This window comes from Mauremys mutica, chromosome 4, assembly GCF_020497125.1.
Source record: "Mauremys mutica isolate MM-2020 ecotype Southern chromosome 4, ASM2049712v1, whole genome shotgun sequence".
In the NCBI taxonomy this organism is placed as follows: Eukaryota; Metazoa; Chordata; order Testudines; family Geoemydidae; genus Mauremys; species Mauremys mutica.
In genome coordinates this window covers 138,121,696-138,142,992 of record NC_059075.1, presented here as the reverse complement: position 1 = coordinate 138,142,992, position 21,297 = coordinate 138,121,696, and the positions used below count along the sequence as shown (strand labels likewise).

The 21,297-nt window shown below is 49.3% G+C and overlaps 1 protein-coding gene across 1 annotated transcript; it reads left to right on the top strand.

Moving 5' to 3' along the window:
• Positions 1-3,256: 3,256 nt before the first annotated feature.
• On the top strand, positions 3,257-20,793 carry NUAK2 (NUAK family kinase 2). The gene is made up of 7 exons (XM_045016201.1): positions 3,257-3,532; positions 10,658-10,778; positions 13,068-13,219; positions 14,735-14,800; positions 16,672-16,791; positions 17,728-17,860; positions 17,988-20,793. Exons 1-7 carry the CDS (start codon positions 3,329-3,331, stop codon positions 19,112-19,114), a joined length of 1,923 nt encoding a protein of 640 aa, XP_044872136.1. The 5' UTR covers positions 3,257-3,328; the 3' UTR covers positions 19,115-20,793.
• The last annotated feature ends 504 nt before the right edge of the window (positions 20,794-21,297 follow it).

The window sequence follows — 21,297 nt, the reverse complement described above, 5'->3', positions numbered from 1 at the left end:
ATCCTTACACTGGGTTTGGTTCTGTTTAGTTTGATATTTCCATAAAGAAATCAGGTATCTTGAGCCAGATTTTACACCAGTTACAACACAAAACTACAGAAAATAATTCAGCTCTCACTCCAGTCAAAGGCCCCTAATGCAGGAAAGCAGTGCCATAACGAGGGCAAGGTGAGTGAGGCACTTGCCTCGGGCGCGGAAGGTGAGGGGCGCAGAAAGTCTCTCCTTCGGCGGCAATTCAGCGGCAAGTCCTTCCCTCCGAGAGGGACTGAGGAACTCGCCGCCGAATTGCCACTAGTCATTGGCAAGGGAGAGGGGCAGCACGTCCGGCTCTTCAGCAGAAATTCGGCGGCGGGTCCCCCAGTCCCTCTCAGAGGGAAGGACCTGCCACCAAATTGCCGCCGAAGAATGGCAGCAATTTGGCAGCAGATCCTTCCCTCTGAGAGGAACCTGCCGCCGAAGAGCCAAACTTGCCGCCCCGTCCCTTGCCTCAGGCGCAAAAATCCCTAGTTACGGCTCTGCAGGAAAGCATCTCTATAAATCAATGGGAGACTTAAGCACGTACTTAAAATTAAACGTGTGCTTATGTGCTTTCCCAGATTGGGGTCTAAATCAGGGGTCATCCCACTGGTGGCAATGGATTTACACCCATGAAAGATGGGTGCTGAAACAATTGGGGGGGGCGCAATGTTGAGACCCATTGAACCAAACTCTAAGCCCTGTATATAATGGAAACCACTTCAAGTCAGGGGGTGCTGCAGCAGCTCCAGCACCCCTATTTCCAGCACCTATGGTAAAAGAAGAATCAGGCCCAGAATGGTCTAAAACATAGTGGATTTGAGCTCAAGAAAATGAAATTGCTTTGCTTATTTTTATTGCAAGGAGGGGGTCTGTTTTCTCCCCTTTCAACTATTCAGCAGTATCTCAGAGTTGCCTTTAGCAGGATCTTATATGTTTATTTTGACACTGAAATTACAGCTGTTTATTTAATCTCATCTACACCTTATTTATCTTGCCTATGGGACCTGCAGGCTGGTTTCAGACTGAAATGCAGCTGCTGTTACTGTACAGTAAATAATTTGTTATAGCAATGCTGGTGCAGTAAAGTAACTTATTGGCACAAAAGAAACCTCTCAAAAGGAGTAGCTGAACTCCTGGGTGTAGCCCTGATTGTAACATAAAATCTGAATGATAGATAGATAGATAGATGATTTTGCCAGTGGGGTAATTTCAATTTCACGTTACAGGTCCACCCCTGCATTCCTTATAAATCTCAAATTCCCATTGACTTCAGGGGGAGGTTTTTGAGTGTACAAGGAATGCAGGGTCAGACTTTTCATTGTTTTTGTGGGCATGATCTTCCAAGAGCCCCTTAATGTCTGTTGAAGAATTGAGGGTTCCACTCACCCTAATAGCAATAGAAAAAGAGGGTGTTTGCCATTTAGCAGACCCAGGCCCTCTATCACTCATCTATTTCTAGAAAGCCTATCACTGAAGTATCTAAGTGCTAGCCTCTAGGCACCTGCGTCAAAGCTCATGGAAGTCAGCGGGAGTCCAATCAAAAATAATCTTGATTGTATGATGCACTAATACAGAGCCCTTCTTCCAAGAATATCCAAGCTCTCTGCAACAAGAACAAAACTAAGAAACATACCTGAGGTCCAGATCTGCAAAGATATTTAGGTGCGTCACTCCCAGGCACCTCAATACTTTGAGGATCTGGGCCTGAGTTACTGCACAGTCTTGTGATTCTATACGGGCCCGATCCATTGAAGTGAACAGTCTTTGAATCAAGCTTTAGCTTCAGGTTTCATCTTTCCTTGTGCGCATTCACATGAGACCCTGTTATGTTTCATCTTGTCAGGCTGCCCTTAGCCTTTTGAAGTTCTGGGGAAATCCAGGTCTGATTGTATGGATGACTAATGCTGTAGTTATCTCTCTTTTTTCCCCCCAATCAATACGATGATGTCCTCACACATGCCAAAGCCAGGCAAAAGCTTTTGTTTTGTCTGCTTTTGAAATACGGACATTCTTTTGATATTTGAAAGCAAAGAATTACCATGGGGCAAACAGACTGCGGTGAAGGGCAGTGCAGAGCAGAATGAAATAGAACGGCGTGTAACAATTTTGAAAATGAGAGTTTGATGTAAATGTGCAGCACGTCTTTTCCCCACCCACCTCCACAGTAAGCATCCATAAGCAGCATTTATTCAATCCACAGAGCCTATGATTCTGCTAAAGCAAAGCAATGTTTCACACCATAAATACAATTATTACATCAATGCACATAGAGTGCTCACGTAGGAGGTATTTTTCTTCAGTAACTATTTATTCTGGCTCCTTTTTAAAGAGAGAAACCCAGATCCACTGTGCATGCGACTGTTTCTCTGTGCCTCTCTGGGTACATCTCTGTCTATGGTTGCATGCACATCTCTTCATATTGCTGTGTGTCCCATTGTGCCTGTGTCTTTTGGGATATTTGTGTGTAACTCTCTCTCTGTGTCTGTCTGTGTGTCTGTACTTCTGTGGCCTTGTCTACACACAAACTTGCACCTGTTTAGTTAAACTAGTTTGCAGTTAAATTGGTGCGACCCCCGTGTGGATGAGTTGCTTTTGGTTTTAGAGGGGTTCACTTCAGTTTACCTTAAACGTGGTTCCTAATAGACTTAAAATCGATACAAGCCTGTTGCAAACTGAAATAAGCATGTCCACACAGGCTTTCGCACCCCCTGAACATCACACCTTGATTTAAACCAGCACAAGTCTGCCTATAGACAAGCCATGAGTGCCTCTGCCAGTCTCTCCTCCTGTCCATCTATTTGTTTCTTTGAGTCTCCTCCGGTATGTCTGCTTCCCCATTTCTGTCTCTCCTCCAGTATCTTTCTGCACGTCTCTCTCTCTTCCTCTGCTTGTCTATATTTCTGTCTCTCCTCCAGTACCTGTCTGTCTTTCTGCCTCTCCTCCCAGAGGTGCTGGAATAATGTGTGTGTGTGTGGGGGGGGTGCTGATGACGGAAAACCAGGGAACCCCTGTCTGTGGTGTATGTTACTACTACAGCAAGCCAGGGGGTGCAGCACCACTGTCTGCTCCAGGGCCTGTCTCTTTCTGCCCGCCCCTCGCCCCATCTCTCTCCCTCGCCCCCAATTGACACCTTTAGCAGGGAGCCCTCCGGGGCCGGTCACGTGCCCCGGGGCGGCCACTAGGCGGCGGGGGGCGGGCCCGGAGCGGGCAGGTTTGTAGCATTTATCGGCCCCGTGGCGCCGCGGCCGGCAGAGGCTCGCTGCCCTGCGCCGCTCACCTGGGCTGGAGAGCGCTGCGCCCTGCCCCAGCCATGGCTCTCGCCCCGGCCGAGGCGCTGCCGGCCCCCTCGCTGGCCGAGGGGCGGCCCCAGTCCCCCAGGCCGCTGATGAAGAAGCAGGCGGTGAAGCGGCACCACCACAAGCACAACCTGCGGCACCGCTACGAGTTCCTGGAGACGCTGGGCAAAGGCACCTACGGCAAGGTGAAGAAGGCGAGGGAGCGCTCCGGCAAGCTGGTAAGTGCAGCCGGGCGCTGCGCCCTGCCCTGCCCTGCCGGGGGCATCTCTGCTTCACCCCTGCAGCCCAGCCCCGCTTTCCTGCATCCGCCCGCTGCGCCGCAGGGGCGACCCCCCAGGGCTGCTCCAAAGGGACGGTGCCATCCCCCGGGGCTCCAGCCTTCCCGCTGCTCCTGGCCCGGAGGGTCTCCTCGCACCGGTGCTTTGCGCCTGTTCGGTGTAACGCTTTCCTCACGCTTGGTGCGTTTACACGGGGCACGGGCGCTGCCCGCCTTGAGCGCGCGCGGCTCGCTCCGGATGCAGCTGCAGTGCCGCTGCTGCTCCCCTTGCGCGTGCGGCTGCAATAAGCCCCCGATTTTGGTCTTGTCCCGTTTGCGCGCTGGTGCGCAGCGCTGAGCTGTGCGCAGGGCAGAGCGAGGCGTGGGGTGAGCCAAGCTGCCTCCAGGTTCAAGGCTACACTAGTAATGGGGCGGCGGTGGGGAAAATAACCGGTTGCTGGGTGCATAGTACGTGACTGTTTTCCAGAATGTAATTCAAGGGATGGGGGTGAAGGGGAAGGGTTGCTGTAATGAAACCTTACATCATGGCGGAGGTGGCGGTAGTGATAAAAGTAAGGCAGAAAAGAACTGCAAAGCTAATCTTATTTGGAACAAATTAAATGAGGTTGCTGGCTCTGCCGCTTGTCTAGACAAGACCCGGTGGAGCAGCCTTGCAAAATCTACTTGCCCAGGGTGGAGTAACTCTCGTTGATGGGAGACAGTAAAATGATTAGGCTCCGCTTCATGGTGCGATCTGGACTTGGACTGGTGCAAACGTCAAGATGTTTTGCTAGTGGCTCTATAGGTGGAGTAGGTGAGATGGTCACAGAAAATCCCTTTAAATGTTCCCGTGATGATGGGGGCCCTCCCGGTGTGTTGGGATTATAAAATTAACAGCACCTTGTTGTTGTTGTTTGTGAAGTGAGAGGCTGTGTTGTGCAATAAAGAACGCTTCTGCCAGGGAATTTATTTCCTCTTGAAAGGGGAAGGACAAGCCAGCCAGTACTCTGCTGCTGTATTTACTGTAGTGGCTGTAATTGATCTGACATGAATTGCCTGCCACTGGTCTGCCTTCATGGCCTGTGCTAATTTGAAATGCAGAAAGGCACCTCTCTTTGGCTAGGGTTTAGGGGAGCCTATTGTCAAATCAACAGGGATTCCAAGCTCTCTCCTCTCTCATAAGGGCCTCCCTGACTCTGATCTTGCCTATCCTGGTATAAAGCAGGAGTAACTTGACTGAAGTAATTGGAACTGTGCAGGAGGCGAAAGGGGCAGATTCTGGCTTTACACTAAAGCTTTAGATACTGCATGCAGTAAAACTGCTTGGTGCTCATCACAGGCATCTAAATGGTTAGGTTGCCAACAGATGACTTGCATGAGGGCATGCATCCCTCTAGAAACCCTTTCTGAGAGGTGTAATGTGTGTAGGTCTGGTAAGATCTGAACTTGGTCCAGCAGTTGCATTATGTTACTACATCTTGGAGCACTATTGAGTGGCTCTTGGGGGTGGGGTGGGGGGTGTAGAGGAGATCACAGCTTCCTGTTGCACACTTGACAATCAGACTTGCTCCTGAAAAGAGGTTTGTACACATCCTGTAGTAGTACATATCCAACAGTAGAGAACAAACATTACACTCAAGTCTCTCCCCCCCCTGAGTTTCGGTTGACTATGAAACATATAAAATCTAAGTGGTGCAGCATGCAAGGAACTCTAGACACCTTTAAATTGTCTCCTCAACCCTGATTCCAAGTGTCTGCTTTCACTGAAAGGTTAGTTCAACTTTATGGTGTTTCTGCTGCTCTTGAACTAACTACAGGTTTTTAAGTTGTGAGCCTATCCAAAAACTGTGTGTGAAAACACACACATTGGACTTTTTGGTGGTGAAGCAATATAGACCAATACTGCAATTTGTCTGTCTAAAATGGGATAATGTGTTGTAAATTTCCCTGTGGTTGGAGGCCAACGTTCTATCTTGAGGGGGTTTTTGGGGAGGGAAGTACTAACACAAAATGGATCCACTACAAATACTGAATGGACCTAACCCCCAAGGAGCCTCTCCAAAAGTCTAAAAGGCAAACTTGGACACCTGCTCCCTGCTTTGAGTCACTAAGGTGCGAGAGGTGATCCATGGAAGACAGATTCATATACACAAACCCACATGATCTCCTCTTCTGTGGGTAAACATCAAGACACTAACTTCAATAACTCAACTGGCCTGGCAAAGCATCTGTGTTCAAGTCCCGAGGAGAAGGCGTGGGTGGGTGTGAGATTCAATTACTAATGTGCCAGAATGGCATGTAAAGAGTAACAATTGTGCTCTGACTTGCTAGAATTCTAAATGTACGGTTTTCCTTTCCTTACGTAACATGAAGTAGTTCTTGACTGACTTAAGTAGGTGTAATGCTGGCAAAAGAAATGGCCTATCTGATGGCTCTGGAGTCTCCGAATCTGCTGCATAACCAGGACTGTGACAGTGCAGTCTCCCACATCTTGGCCTGGAAGGAGCCCTTTAGTTGGGAGCTGGAGAAGAAGGGTTGACTCAACCTCAGTAGCCCACTTACTACTGGACTTCTCCGAGAGTACCCAAAAGCAGGTGTCATTGGGCTTGTCTAATCTAATACTTGGAATTGAACTCCTGTCCCAAAGAGCTTATGTTTGTACAGTGCCTAGCATAATAATGGCCTCCTAGTGCTACCATCATAGAAATAGCATATGCAGGCCACCAAACCATCCCTAGGTGTAGGTGACTTACTAGTTCATATGTGGAACTATTCACCTAGAAGCAAGTGCCCACATCACAAAGCCCTCTTGTGTTTTCTTCCTAACCCCACTTGGCAGTAAAGAGGGTTAATATTTGTTCATTTTTAGTGGCTTCCGCTTCCTAAATAAGGTGTAAGAGCAAATAACTTCATTTCAAGGACTGTGAGCGATGCTAACCCTATTGGCAAGAGTCACAGGCCCATGGTATTTCAGTACTTTCTCTCTCACCTCTGGCTATGCAGAAGCTGCCTCTGTTGGTTTAACTAACTAGTCAACCCCCGTGCCCCCCCCCCCAAGTTATTGGCCAGCCCATTCCTTCTCTTATCTCTAGTCCTCCTACTTAGACTCAGACCAATCAAAGCAGAACTTGCAGTCTTGTTTAATCGTGGAAATGGTAACGTTTTTGTGTGAAACGTTAATTTTCTGCTATAAATGTTTCTTCACCTGCAGGGTTCTCATGCCCTGCTGTTAAGATGTAAGAAGAAGTTAGTGTTTTTGTTCACTATGAATGTCTTTCCTGACTACTTGGAAGTTTCCCTTCCGAAGTAACTGGGATGCTGAGTGTGGTTGGCTCTTGCCCTTGTTTTGATATGAAACTCCCAATGGAAATGCAGCTCAGGGGCTGAGTAGTGAGCCTGCCTTCTGCACCTGTTTGCTCTGCAGCACCTGCCCACAGGCTGGGGGAGAGACAAGCTTTTAGTGCTTGGGTTTCAGCCAAGCCAAACAAGAGGCTTGAGTTTCTACTGTACTTGTCTGCAATGTCTGACAGATATGTGGAGGGGAAAGGGGCACCTGGAACAGTTTAAAAATAGCAAAAACTTCCCTTTTGATCTTTAGTAACAAAACAACACTGGACTTCTCCATAATGGGATGGAATCCGTAATTCACCAGGAATATGATATTGTGCTCACAACCTGGAACAGCTTTAAAAGCACCTGATGGGCTTGTGGCTTAGTAATGTACCGTTTGTCACCTCCTTGAAATACTCTTTGCTCTTTCTGCTGCAGCCCCCACCCCTGAAGCATAATTAAACCCTCCTGATTCAGAACTTGCTTTCAAATCACCAAGTGGTGATGGCCAGCAGAGAGCCTCCAAGTCTGTTGTGCACTTCACATTACCAGGCTCTCATGTGCCCCACAGGATGTTCTCGACATGCATGCGCTGTTATTTAGGTGGCCTGAAGCTTGAGGCGGACAGAGCTGGCTGTCTAGTGTCCATGGCCAGCCCCCACTGGCACAGGTGTGTGTCTACCTCCTTAACAGCCCCACCAGAGTGGGGCACGAGCAGGCTATGGAGCATGAACTACTTGACTGCTAACAGAGGCTGCTTCAGCTCAAAGCTGGGAGTTGGCACTGGTGTTGCCCATGCTGTACCTGTGGTGGGGCAGGAATAAGAGAAGCTGAATAGCATGGCTTCAAGTCAGCACTAAGCTAGTCTTGAAAGCTAATGCTGGAGTCCAAACAACTAGACAAATGGCCTTGTACAATAATAGGCAACTACATGCACGAGACTTGAGCACAGACCGTGGCTTCTCCTTGCTGGGAAGAACTCCTAAGGCACTTAGGCTAGTGCTATGGCATCCAGCTATCCAAACCAGACTCGTTCAAAGTTGGGAGGTGAGCAGCATGGGGGTCGGGGGATCGGGGTGGGAAAGAGACAATTGCTGCTAGCTGTTTACTGTAAGCTTGATGGGCTAATGCTCGATGCTGTAGGAATATTGGCTTCCTTAATGGGGATGGGACATAGGCAAGTGCGTGTGCCCAACTGCATCAGAAGCCTTAAGATTCCTTCATTTTCAGAGGTTTGGTTGGAGCCATTCATCTGTCTGCTGGGCAGTAATACTCTGAGACCAAAGACGTGTGCAATGCAATTGCTCTTCAGTCAGCAAGCATAAAAGCTGCTGATGCAGCAGGTGGCTCTGTGTCCCAAAGATCATCAAGCCAGGCCAGATGCCAGGCATTCCAGCCGCATGGCTCTGGGAGGTGACTGACCAGCAAGTGACTCATTGTAGGGACTTTGGGAGCTGGGGGGCAGGCAGGCTAGCTTGTTGCATAAAGGCTTTCAAGCAGTTATGCACACCCAGATAGTGGAGCGTTGAGACAGAAAGGGTTAATCTTTAACCCATGAATGTAGCAGAGAGGCCACTGAATGAGTGTCCAATGCTCATGTCACTCTTGAGTAGATTCCTTCTGTATTGTTGGATAACAAGTCTTGGATTTGGGTTTTCACATCCTCCCAGGCCAGAGTTTGTTATGGCTCTTAGTAATGCTTGGGTTTAAACCCTCTAATTGGGCCAGCACATAACGTTCTCCTCTTGCATGTGGAAGTCAAGTGGTCAATCTCTGACCTGCTGCTGACCCCATGTGCCAGTGCTTGACTAGGTAAGTGGGACCCAGTGTAGAGCAGGGAGATGCTTCAGAGTGTGGGAGAATCTGACCTCTCCTGTACATCTGTCCAAATGATCCCTTGCACAAAGGGACTGATGTGGCAATCTAAAGCTTGCTGCTCTAGCTGTCAGTGATTCACTATTAGTGATGTGACAAACTGACAGCTGAGCTAAGCTAATCTTGGGAGATGTCACTCTGACAGCACCAGGTCACGCTTTGCAGGGGAAAGAGATGGTGACATAACAGGAATAGCAGTGATGCAGAGTGTGTGGTACATCTCTTGTGACCCCAGTATGCGTGAGGAGCAGCTAGCTGGAATGCATGCACCTAGTTACTATAACCTCCCAATCTGCAGCATGTTCAAGGGAAGGAGCCAGGTCAAACCTGACTTGGGAAGAGTCTAGGCAGTGGGGCACTACTCTGGCAGGCTGGGGCGGAGGAAGAATGCCAGGGAGGCATTAGGGCGAGCATCTGTCGTTCAGTAATGCCAGCAGATCACCTGTAGGAAGATTGCCTTCTTCATTAAAGAGAACTCTAGCCCTGCACTGACCCTGGGGTGCAAGGCAAAGCTGCCCCCCCCCTTTCCTTGTTGCTGGGAGACCTGGCACTTTGTATCATCTAGGATCCTTTTACAGGATTAACACAGTTCCGCATTCTTGTCTGATGGAAGAAAAGAGGTTCTGCTGGATTCAGTTGTAAATTCAACCCAAGGAGTATATTGTTTCTCTCCAGCCCCTTTGAAAGAGGATTAGGAGGCATCCATTCTCCAGCACTTACTTTCCTTTCTCTTTCCTCGTAGAGGAGCATTCATAATGAAGAAATCTGAGCAAACTCTGGCTGCTGCTGGCAGTTTGTATTTTCAGCATGCCAGCCAACTGGTCCCGTTTCAGGGAAGTCCCATGTTTACTGCTTGTGCCTCTGTCATGTGAGGAACATTAGCAGGAACTTGCTGATGACTCCTTGAGTGCCAAACTTTCTCTCATCAAATCCAAGTTATCTGTTCCTCCTGAAACAAACATTTCTGGATAAACAAAGAAACCTGTTTTCCATCTGCATCAAACCAAGATGTTGTTTATCTTCCAAGTCATGTGTACAGGTCACATTCCATTCGCTGGCTGTAATGTACCGGGCAGCTCTGGGGTCAGACACTGTTCATGTAATGTAACTAACAGATTGGCCCCTTGCTACCTTGCAGGGAAGCAGGGTTCATGCTTTCTGGTGGGGGTGGCAGACCTCACCGCACTCTTGGATTTGTGGCTAGTGGGAAGTAGAGAAAGGAACAGCTTTCCAGAGAGACAAGGGCCTTTTCCCCCAAATCATTCTACAGTGAACTAGAAATCTGGAGCAGTTCTAACTGGATTGTTTGAAGGGGAGCGCTAACCCAGATCACTCGCATAGAGCTTTGAGGCATGGGGTTCAAAGGGAGGTGACCATTTATAACAAGCACCCAACAAAAGAACTTGTCAAGACAGAGCCTAAACCATTGAACTCTCTCCTCAGTAAGGCTGTCACAGTGTAAAAGATGGTCCTGTTAAAGCACTGGGCAGGGACTCCTGGGTTCAATTCCTTGCTCTGCCACAGACTCCTTGTGTGACCCTGGGCAAGTCACCCAAATCTCTGCTTCCATTCCCCATCTCTAAAATGGGGACACCACTTCCTTTGTCTAGTTTAGACAGAAAACTTTTCAGGGCAGGGGCTCTCATGTTCTGTGTACAATGCCTAGAACAATAAGCTTCTAACTCCTGTCTCTAGAGGCTACCCCCATGCAAATAGATACACGAGCTGAGGTTTCATCTGGCATTGTACTAGTCTGGTTACTCCAATCCCATGCACCTAGTAACTGGTGAGTCTCCTATCTCTCGTTTCAGTGAGAAACACTCTGCAGGAACCCCGCAGGCTTCAGCTTTAATGCTTCCTTTATTTCTGTTCTCGTTGACAGGTTGCGATCAAGTCAATCCGGAAAGACAAAATTAAGGATGAGCAGGATCTTGTCCACATCCGGAGAGAGATTGAGATAATGTCATCCCTCAACCATCCCCACATCATTGGTATCCATGAAGGTAGGCTTGGCTAATGTAGATATATGGGGGGACAAGTGAGGATTTCACTCAATCCATAACTTAAACTGGTCTGTGCAAGGAAGTAACCTTCCTTTAAGCATCTAATTTAAGCTTTGTGTCTCACTGCCAAGTAGCCTTCACCTCTTGCTGCACTTAGTGCAGTTGACACATTCCTAGTGAATCTGCAGAGCTGGCTAACGGCATGTGGTCAGACTTACTTTTGCTGTGTCTGCATCCTGCCAAGTGCAATATGTATTGAAAAGATCTTCCCTGGGCCTTAACATGCAACGATGCCCCTCTGCACCATGAAACTGGCTTCTGTCACTGAGCTGCTCTGAGCAACCTGCAAACTTGGGAGAGGTAGACTCTGGGATGAGTGCAGCTGCAGCCCTAAATGCTACCCCTGGAATTCATCTGCCCAATACAACATCCTGTATGGATGCAAAATCCTGTATCCAGTTGCTAACTGCATCATGTTACATCACACTGAGGGGTGCTGCAACTTGGCTGTCTCTGATGCCGACTTAAATTGCCTGTGAAAGCTAGCTGGGGTGGGGAGTTGGGAGGGGCTTTAAAGGTTACTGGTAACCAGGCATTAGATTATAGAATTCCTTCTGGGGTGGGGAACTAGGCAAACCCAAAATTTAAGCAAGCAGCTCTCCATGTGGATTATTCTTGTGAGGGACACCTAGGACTCTCCATTTCCCATCTAAAAACTGGGAAAATATTGCAAAACAAGCAGGCGGAAGCTACTCGCTTATTGCTCATGCCTGGGGCATGAGCGGGTGACTCAGCAGCCTCCAGAACAGCGTGCAGTTAGGCTCTCAGGCTTCTGCTGATCAGCTCTTGGATTTCATCCTTGTTTTGTGTACAAAATGAGGCAATCAGGTGGTAGGAGGGGAATATTTGCTCTAAAAATAGCCTCTTCCCTTCCCCTCCATTCTGAACAATGCAGAGAACAAAGGCTGGAGAGCTTCAGAAGTCTTTTTTTAGTCTGCCTGCCCCACAAACGCGTGTAGTCAGAAAGCTAGAGACCTGAAATGCTGCTTTCAGCAGAAGCATGGACTGGCTAGCCCAGAGGATATGGAACCTTTCCTCTCCAGGTCCTGCATTTGAATTCCAACTCAGCCAGTTACCACTTCTGACCAGTAGCTACCTGACAGCTGTCTAGTGATCTACATGAAATGTACCACCAGGTCCAGTTCTCACTGGCCCAGTGCCAGCATTGCAAAGCACTGCAGTAGTCATCCTAGTATGAAGACCAAGCTACCCTCACTACCAGAGTTCTCCTTTCCCCATCCAAGTCCTAGCTGGCCACTAGGAAGCTTGTGCTGCTGCCCAGGCTGTCTTACGGACTGAGGGCTTTGGCCTTCAGTGTTGTGAAAGCACCATTCTTAACGACCACTGAACTTGGGTGAAAATTTGATCTCAAATTCTAGTTGCAGTGAAAGCCACCCAGAGCAAGTCTCCAGTCAGACTGATCTAGTATCATTTGAACACCTCTTACTTCCTTGAGTCTTTGAAACTTGTATTTAATATCTGTCAGCTGGCTTTGTGGAATCTTTATAGCTTTATTGTTGGTATAGAGCTAGGTGGTAAAGTCTGTATCACTCTTTCAGAAATGATGCGTGCAGTATCTCAAGGTTTCTCCTCTAAACACAACAAGAGGACTGGTAGCTTAACGTACGCCGAATGCCGAATGTTTGTATTGACTGAGTCATTCTGATCCTGGCCTCCATTATCAGAATCCAAAAATATCACTTCTAAAAATGGCTGAGGGAAATCGTGCATTTCTTGGCTAAATCTGGCTTTCTGTAATGGATTCTGAGGGTGTAGTGGGCTACACCCAATCTGGAACCATTGCAGTTGTTTTCCTTGTCATCAGGGCTATTAAGAACCACTGGCCACTTTTGTCTTCTTGGAATCCTTTGTCTCATGTGGCCTGTGGTGGTAGATCAATATAGCAGCTACCTAGTGTGTCGTGTACAGCCCCAGTCTGAGCAGAACTCTGGTTATACCCTCCCTAGCCATAGAACAGGCACTTACGCTAAAGCAATGGAGTCTAGATGTTACCTTTCTGGCTCAAACCAGAGACTGCAGAAATGGGGTCTGTAACTTTTTATTTTATTTATTTATTTTTAAATCGGACTAGAAGGCAGGGACCAGGATGCCAGCTGAAAGCAGATGCCAACAGGGCTCCTCCATGTTTGAAGGCACCGTAACTCCTGAACCTATTTGAATGCTCTGTGGCATGTCCTGACCCAGCTTCCCCCTTTTTGTCCCATCTAGTGTTTGAAAACAATAGCAAGATCGTCATTGTGATGGAGTATGCCAGCAAGGGGGATCTGTATGACTACATCAATGAGCGGCAGAGGCTGACTGAGCAGGAGGCACGACACTTCTTCAGGCAGGTCGTGTCTGCGGTCTACTACTGTCACAAGGTAAGTGAGCCTCTCCGAATCTGGGCGGCAGGAGGGCATGGGGCCTCTCTATGACCTAATTGGTGCAAAAGGTGATATTTGTCCATAGCCATAGTCTCCAACCAGCTCTTACTCCTGTGCACCTCTTGGGCACTGCCTGGTGGAGTTGAGGACAGTATGATGATACAGCAGCATAGACTGAAGGGGTACGTTAGTCAGACTAGATAAAACTGCCTACCTGGAGGAGTGCAACTTACTAAAGAATATCACCTGGCTGGTTGACAAGCTCACTCTCCCGCACTTCACCTTGTGTTCTAGCTGGGTCCAACCCAGCATCGTTCTGCCCCCACCCACCCCAAAAAAGACCTGTTCATCTAATCCTTGACTCCCTGCACCCTCCAGACAAGGGAGCATGCAGGGTGAGTCCTGTGCTGGCACCTACCTCCTGGGTTTGGAAGGGGATTGCAAGCTTCCCTTGGGGAGACAAGAGTGCCTAGCTCTGGCATGTCTTAATGCTAAAGTGCCGTGCCTTTCTAGCTAAGTCAGTCACCGTGTATTCATTCCAGCCCAGCCCCAGTGGAAGGGAAACACCCAGAGCGGTCACACAAGTATTAAAATAAAAACTAAAATAGCCCCGTTCAGGTTTCACTTTTCACAGTGTGACTTCTGCATCAAGCCCATGTGGGGAAATAGCATGCAGGGACACCTGGTGAAAGACCTTGTCTGAACCGTCCCAATGCTTGTACCTCCTCATGCTCAGGAGACCTGGAGTTTCAGGTTCTTGTTTATGTACAACCATGGGCAAACGAGTTCCAGAGGGACTGGTCCCCAGTACAAATTTCACACTGGCTTAAGAACAAGTCACTGGACAACTGGGCCACTTGAGCCGGGCAGCTTATCAGCTGCAATATGAAGCTGCCAAGATTCTCCAAGTTCTGCACTCAGATCGTGGTCCTCTTCAGAGATGTCCTGGAACAATTTATTTCAATGTGGGTTGTGGGTGCTCAGTAACTCTGACAGCCCTGGTAGTTGCTAGTAAACAATACAGGTGCATATCCAAGCACCAGGGCATGGGTGGAATCAATGGGAAATATCTGTACAGCTAGTCTAGATGGGTTACTTCCAAGCAAATGGAAGTGCTGAAAGGCCCAGCACGTGTCTCTACCCGTTCCTGGCCCAGTGGTGGTGGGGTGCCACCCGTCACCCGGAAGGATTATAGTTCACAGCCTAATGCAGAAAAGCACCTCTGACGTGAAGTCAAGGCCCTTTCCTTTTGGCACCCCGTTATGGGAAGCAGCTTACACTTAAAGTTGAATACACAGACACAAACACTTAATCTCCTCTCCATTACTGGGAATTCATATCTTGTTTGTTTGAGCTTTTCACAAGCTCAGATATAAACACAACCTGTCCACCTGCTGCCAGCATATCTCGAATACAGGCTGTCTGTGAACTGCAGTAACAGCCCTGCTGTGATTAACTCTCTCCCCTCCTCAAGCCAAACACCAACTCCACTTTCTCTTCCGCCCCCTCTAGAATGGAATTGTTCATCGAGACCTGAAGCTAGAAAACATCCTGCTTGATGGAAAGGGCAATGTTCAGGTGAGTGAGGCTGACCAAACCCAGTTGCATTTTTAAACAAAAACACAGTCTGTGTAAAACTCACTAATTTCTCCTGGATTGCAGCAAATTTATGAACTAGACCAAAGGTTCTTGCACAGAGCATGGCTTCATTCCTTAATGGATGGGGCACTGCATGTTACCATGGCCACTTAGACACTGGGAAGACAGAATGTCTCTTGATCTTCCTCTGGTCATCAGTATGCTAACCTTCCATGCGTTTGGGGAGGGCTCTGACCATTTCTGAGTATTCATGGGATCAGTCACACATGCCTGGTTCTTGGTAACGCTGCACTCAAATAAGATTTGAGACCTGTTGGTTCACCACATTAGCCTTCTACTTCTGCAGCCGTGGGAGCTATCCCCTAAACTGCTCACTGCTTCCTCTGACCATGCAGTGTAGGAGGATGTTCTGAACAGCAATGGAGGATTATTGGCTACCAGCAAATCCATGATGGGGCGGGGGGGGGAGGGGGAGAATCCTGCCAAAGTACTCCAACGCTTAGATTGCTCCATAGCAGCAGAGTGCCCATGTCATATCCTTGCCATTCAAAGAGCCTGCAGTGCTGGCAGTACAACTGCTGCCTGACCTTTTAACCAGGGTTCGACTAAGATCAGCACTGGGCAGCAGCAGGGCTTGATAATGGCAGATGATTCCCAGAAACTTTCCAAGCTACTGAAATCATTATTGCTTATCTCATGGCTGGTAAACAAGCAATATAGAAACTAGAGTCCAAACAGTGACACACCTAGCCAGCTTGGCACTCAAGAGAGAAACCACTTCGTAGCTTAGAAAGGAGGAAATGCCAGTTTCCAGTAAAAGAAGGGAATTTCTGATAAGCTTGCTTCCTTATGAATTTATTTTCTAGAAGCTTAAAATCCAGCTTTCTGGGCTAGGCTTGAGCTTCTTGTAAGCATCGGCTCTTCCTCCTTCCTATCAGATGACCTCTACCAAGTGCTTCACCTGCTACTGTCTTTAAGCAACACTTTTTATTTCTGGCCTCTGGCTCTGTAGCATGGCTCTAGCACTTCTGCTGCACAACCACCCAGGGAGTCAGTGTTCTCTCCTAAGGGAGACAGGTACGAACAGAGCAGGGACTTTGTACAGTTAATAATAAACAAAGCCCTGTAGGCTGTTTATCTTAACAATAGGCCGTTCTGCAATTGCAGACCTGCAAGCATGTACTGTACCTTCTGGTTCACTTGATTGGTCATAGTGTTGATAAAGATGATAGGCATTTGCTGATGGTACAATTTAGCTACCATGGGGCATGCCAACAGGGAGAGCAAAATCGCTGAACTGCCTCTTGAAGCTGTCAGGCATACCAAAGGCTCAGGTACAGCCTAGGAAAGCTTTTCCACATGAAAATTGTCTTCAGGGAAGTCCAAGAACTACTTCCAACAAGTACGAACATGCCTCCCCTCTGAGCCTAATTGAATGGCCGCTGTTGCTCCCCAGCGACCTCTCCTGGCCTTGTACTAACAGCAGGTTCACGCTGCCCTGTGCTATTGAAACCTATGTGCAGTGGAGGGTCTGAGTAGATCAGAGGCCCTGCCAATACGAATGGCTTTGGGGAAGGCCGGGTAGGGCAGGGCAGCAGATCCAGCTTCTGAAGTGGAAGATCAACTCGATGCAGCGTCTCACTTGGTGACCAAGGGGGAGGGAAGAATATTCTAGTGGTGAAGCTGCAGTGGAGACAACCTAGGCTACTCTGGCCTTTTTTAGCAGTTTGTAGGATCTTCTCTTTAGTTTCATAACACTGTTGGACACCTACATCTTTTTCCCCCTCTGATTGCTAACATTAACCTTGGCTTCACAAACAATAACAGTGAATCTCTCTCCCCCTCTCTAGATAGCAGATTTTGGCCTATCTAATGTCTACCAGCAAGACAAATTCCTGCAAACATACTGTGGCAGCCCTCTCTATGCATCCCCTGAAATTGTGAATGGGAGGCCCTATAAAGGACCAGAGGTAAGTTGCTTTTCCCTCTCCTAGAAAGTGCTGGAGTGGAGGGAAGCTTTCACCCCACTCCCCCACCCATCCCATTGTGGAGTAGTGCAGGTGTCTTGCTGTAATTGAGGCAGAGGAATGTCCCACTAGCTAGTGCAGGACACCCCTGATCCTTCTCATGCCTCTCTGCTTGGAGTCAGGAATGTCACTTCCCCTAAAAACCCAATAGCCAGAAGAGCCAGAGTGCCAATATCTGTTCCAGGATGGTGCCCACTAACTGCTAGATCTGCTGGCCTCATTAATGGCAATCATGATAGGCAAATACCTAAACTCAGCAGTGCAAAAGCGATTTAGAAGAGTTCACGTGTAGTTAGCTCTCCGAGAGCCACTGTAGCCACATGCAGAGCCTGCAGCCATGGGTGGTGTGTATCATAGGCTAGGGGAGGCTGTGCCTCCCCCAACAGCTCAGCTTGGCCCCAGCCCAGGCAGCCCGCTCCTTTTCAGGGAAGCAGGCTGGGACTAGGGTGGCTGCAGCTGGCTTGAGACCAGGACTTGTGGGGGGGGGGCTTCAGGCACTGGGGCTGCTGGCACTACTGTCCCCCGTGCTGTGGGGGGAGGGCTGGGGGGGCATAGTGCACCACATGCTCGGGGGCTGGGGAGGGGGCCCTGGCCAGGGACTACTCACCACCCATGCCTGCAGTAAAGGAAGTGAGAGGGCATTAGTAGAGACCATACATAGGAAGTGGCTTGTGAGGTCACTGCTGGGCTCGCTCATGGTCTAATTCAGCTCCTCTAGCACTGACTGCAGTGAGGTCACAATCTGGCCTGCTAAAGTGGCTCCCTGTCTTGGCCCTTCAGATGCTGGCAGTCAGAACCAACTCTGAAGGTCTGTGGTGGGTGGGGGAAGAGCACATCTGGCCAGGATTCTGCTCTCTCAAAGATCTATCTGTTTCCCAGGTTGACAGCTGGTCCCTTGGGGTGCTCCTCTATATCTTGGTCCATGGGACGATGCCTTTCGATGGACAAGACTACAAGACCCTTGTCCAGCAGATCACTAGTGGGGAATACCGAGAGCCCACTAAGCTATCCGGTAAGCAGAACTCTACTATTACACAGCCTTTGGGTGTGGGGAGTCTCTCCTCTCCTTCCCTCCCCTGTGTCTTAGTCGGACACATCCCACCCTATGATTCTGACGGGGATCTTGTTCTGCCTCCTAGATGCCTGTGGGTTGATCCGGTGGATGCTAATGGTGAACCCGGAGCGCAGAGCCACCATTGAGGACATTGCCAGCCACTGGTGGGTGAACTGGGGCTACAAGGTGCCTATCGGGGAGCAGGAGTTGCTGCAGGAGACAGAGTCCCCATTGGCCACGGTGGCGGAGTGGCTGCGGCGTTCCTCGCGGCCCCTCTTTGAGAACAGCTCCAAGGTGCGCTGCTTCTTCAAGCAGCACATCCCCGGCGTCGCCCTGGAGAGACAGCGCTCGCTCAAGAAGTCCAAGAGGGAGAACGATGTCACCCAGGCTCTGCAGGAGGCGGCCCTGGCTACGGAGAACCCCTCCAAGTCCATCCTGAAGAGGCCCAAGGGGATCTTGAAGAGAAGGAACTCCTGTGAGCAGAAAACGCAAGCCCCTGCCCCTCTGCCCATGGCGGCCACTGGTGACACGAGTGACGACCGTGTGGCGCAAACCACAGACCTGATTCGTGGCCTCTCTTCCAGGGGGCTTGCCTGCACCACGGATGCTGGTGCTGCTGCCCTGGTGGTGCCCAAGAAGGGAATATTGAAGAAGCCCCAAAAGCGAGAATCTGGGTATTACTCCTCCCCAGAGCACACTGACTCCAGGGATCTTTTAGACTCCGACTTGGATGCCAGCGTCTTTGCTAGCAGTCTCTCCCCAGGCCAGAGCCCTGAGGGCCTTCCTGCCAGGAGGAAGGGCATCCTGAAGCACAATGGGAAATATTCCTCCAGCAACACGGAATCAGACAGCGACCCCATCAAAGGCTTCGGTTCCTTCAGTGAGGTGGCCCTGCCCAAACACCCTCTGGCCTCCCGGGCCCACCCATCCAGCGCTGTGAGCGAGGACAGCATCCTTTCCACAGAGTCCTTCGACCAGCTCGACCTGCCTGAGAGGATGCCGGATGCGGGCGGGGGCATGCGCAACTGCATCTCTGTGGACGACCTCCTCTGGCTGGAGGAGACCGAGGAGGAACCAGGGCGCAGGCTCCGGCGCTGGACTGTGACACATTGCCAAAGCCCCCTCAGGGACAGTTGCTTCTCTCTGGCAGACTGTGAGAACGTCACCGATGTCTACAAGCAGGCCATGGCCATCAGCATGAAGCTCAGCTGAGGAGCCCCAGCCTGCAAGCTGTTGCACGTGCCACTGACGTCTCTGCAGATGGGACTGCTGTTGGACAGCAGTGCCAGAACAATTGCACTGCCTTGGAGGTGGGAGAGCCTTCCCCAGCCTGGCTGTCCCCTTGCAGGGCTGGAAATGCAGCGGTGACATTGGAAGTATTTATTTGCATCCTTGTACTCTTCTGGCATGGGGTGCATGTGGAGGGGGAGGGCAGGAAAGAAGGTTTTAACAGTGCCGAAGTGGCTTACAAAGGGTACAACAGAGTAGAGGCATGTTTAGCGAGAACAAGCTACATTGCATCATAAGGTGGCTGTAGAGTGAATGAAAGCAAGTGCAATGGGGTGAGGTATGTGTGCAAGAGTGGGTACCCATCTTGATCTGCAGGGAACTCTCGATGGACCAAATACTGGAGAAGTAGCAAGACTGGTCTCGTGACCACCTAAGAAACTGGAGTAACTCCTAGTGCAGGGTGGTATAGGAAAGGGTTAACTAGAATGTCTCTAGCAGAACTCTGCAGACCATTTTTGCAGCTCTCTCCTGGACTCCCTCACTTCTCAAAACAGACTTGGTCATCTCAAGTTAAGGAATAAAAAAGCTGGATGGCTTCAGGTTTTATTTAATTTTTGCACTCTGCTGTGTGCTGCACAAGGGGATAGGATGGGGCAGTAGCAATACAGCCAGGAAAGGGATCCAGACTTAGCAGGGCATATGAGACAAGAACAGCCACTGGGCTGAGAAGATGGCGTTTGGCTTGTTAGTAACTGAAATCTAGGCACTTAGGATTTCTTGGCATGTATGGGGTCCAACAGCCATCCCTTCCCCACTCTGGGAAGCCTGAACTGGAATAATGCACCCTTGGCTTTAATCTTGTAATGTTGGGACACTTAGTTTTCCCATTTCAACACTTCAGGCAGAAGTGGTTTGACACATCAGTGACCATGGGTGTAACATGTATTCCAGGCTGATCTACAGCCCTAACCTTAACTCCTCTAGCTGTTTGGGTTTTGATGCATCTTGCTTGGGCCATTGTCAAGTAATAAACTCCCCCTGCTCTCTGCAGTGGGACCCTGTCTTGCAGGTGCTTTTAAATCCACTGGGCTGCAAGAGCATCCTCTGACAGACTGTAAGGTTAGCTATCGGCCTCTGGCTAGAGGAGCTACTCCACTCCGTCGGAGTTAGATGCCAAACTCCCTTGAAGCTCCTCTAAAAATTACAGCCAAGGCCTGCCTCTGACAGCAAAAAGCCAGGTGGACCTAGAATCTGGGCATGTGTCCTTGCTGCCAACATGAATGGAGGGGGAAAAAAGTTTGAATTTTTTTTTAAAAAGTGTATTTTTGCTTGTCCAGGGCCCTTGGGGGAGGAGAAAAATACTTATTTATTGTCTCATTAACACTGAATTGTTATGTAAATTAAAATGGCACTAGGTTAACCTGGCTCCAATGTAAAGCTTCTCAAGCATCTGTCAAAGGAGAAAAGCATTCTGTAAATGTGTGATCTTGTAACTCTTCAGATTGTAAAGCCCCTTGCACTATCTTGCCATGTCTCTTCTCTGGCTCCCTACCTTTCCCAGGATGTGTACATTTTTCTCACCCCGCTCCCAGAATGTGGTCCAGAGAAATTCATTAAATTAAATTAAAAGCAAAATGTAGACCTGAACTCTCGTCTGCCTGTCTGTCTGCCTCCTCTGAGCTGTCCCACAGATCGTGGGACAATTAAAGTTTTTAAAAGATACTTGGTGTGGCGTTGCCAGCTGGCATTGGTGCTGCTTCAGCTGGAGTTGCCTGTCAGAGGCACTGGAGCAGAAGCCCTTCCACCTCTTGTGAGATGGCATCTCAATTCCTGGGCTCTATGGAGTCTCCTTTCACACTTCTGGTCCCTCTGCTTCCTGTGAAAGTACAGCATTGTGGCCATGGTGACAACTGGAGTAGTGAGGCATGTGCTGGCCTGGGAGAGGCAGAAGATTCTTGCCTCACTTATCCCTGTTTTGGAAACTCTCCTTGAGCCTTTGTCTGTACAATGCATAACCCCCACTGCTTCCTTGCTGCTCTGAACCCAGCAGCCCAGCTGGGCTCAGCATGCACCTGCTGGGATGGAGGTTCAGGTGGCTGGGAGATGGTTGGGAGCAGTAGAACACTAGAATAGGAACAGTCACAAGCCTAACAGGCTGCATCTTT

Coding starts and splice junctions, on each gene's coding strand:
- NUAK2 (XM_045016201.1), top strand. CDS start 3,329: ATGGCTCTCGCCCCGGCCGAGGCGCTGCCGGCCCCCTCGCTGGCCGAG. Junction 14,801..16,671: donor ATGGAAAGGGCAATGTTCAG/GTGAGTGAGGCT, acceptor CCCCCTCTCTAG/ATAGCAGATTTTGGCCTATC. Junction 16,792..17,727: donor GGCCCTATAAAGGACCAGAG/GTAAGTTGCTTT, acceptor TCTGTTTCCCAG/GTTGACAGCTGGTCCCTTGG.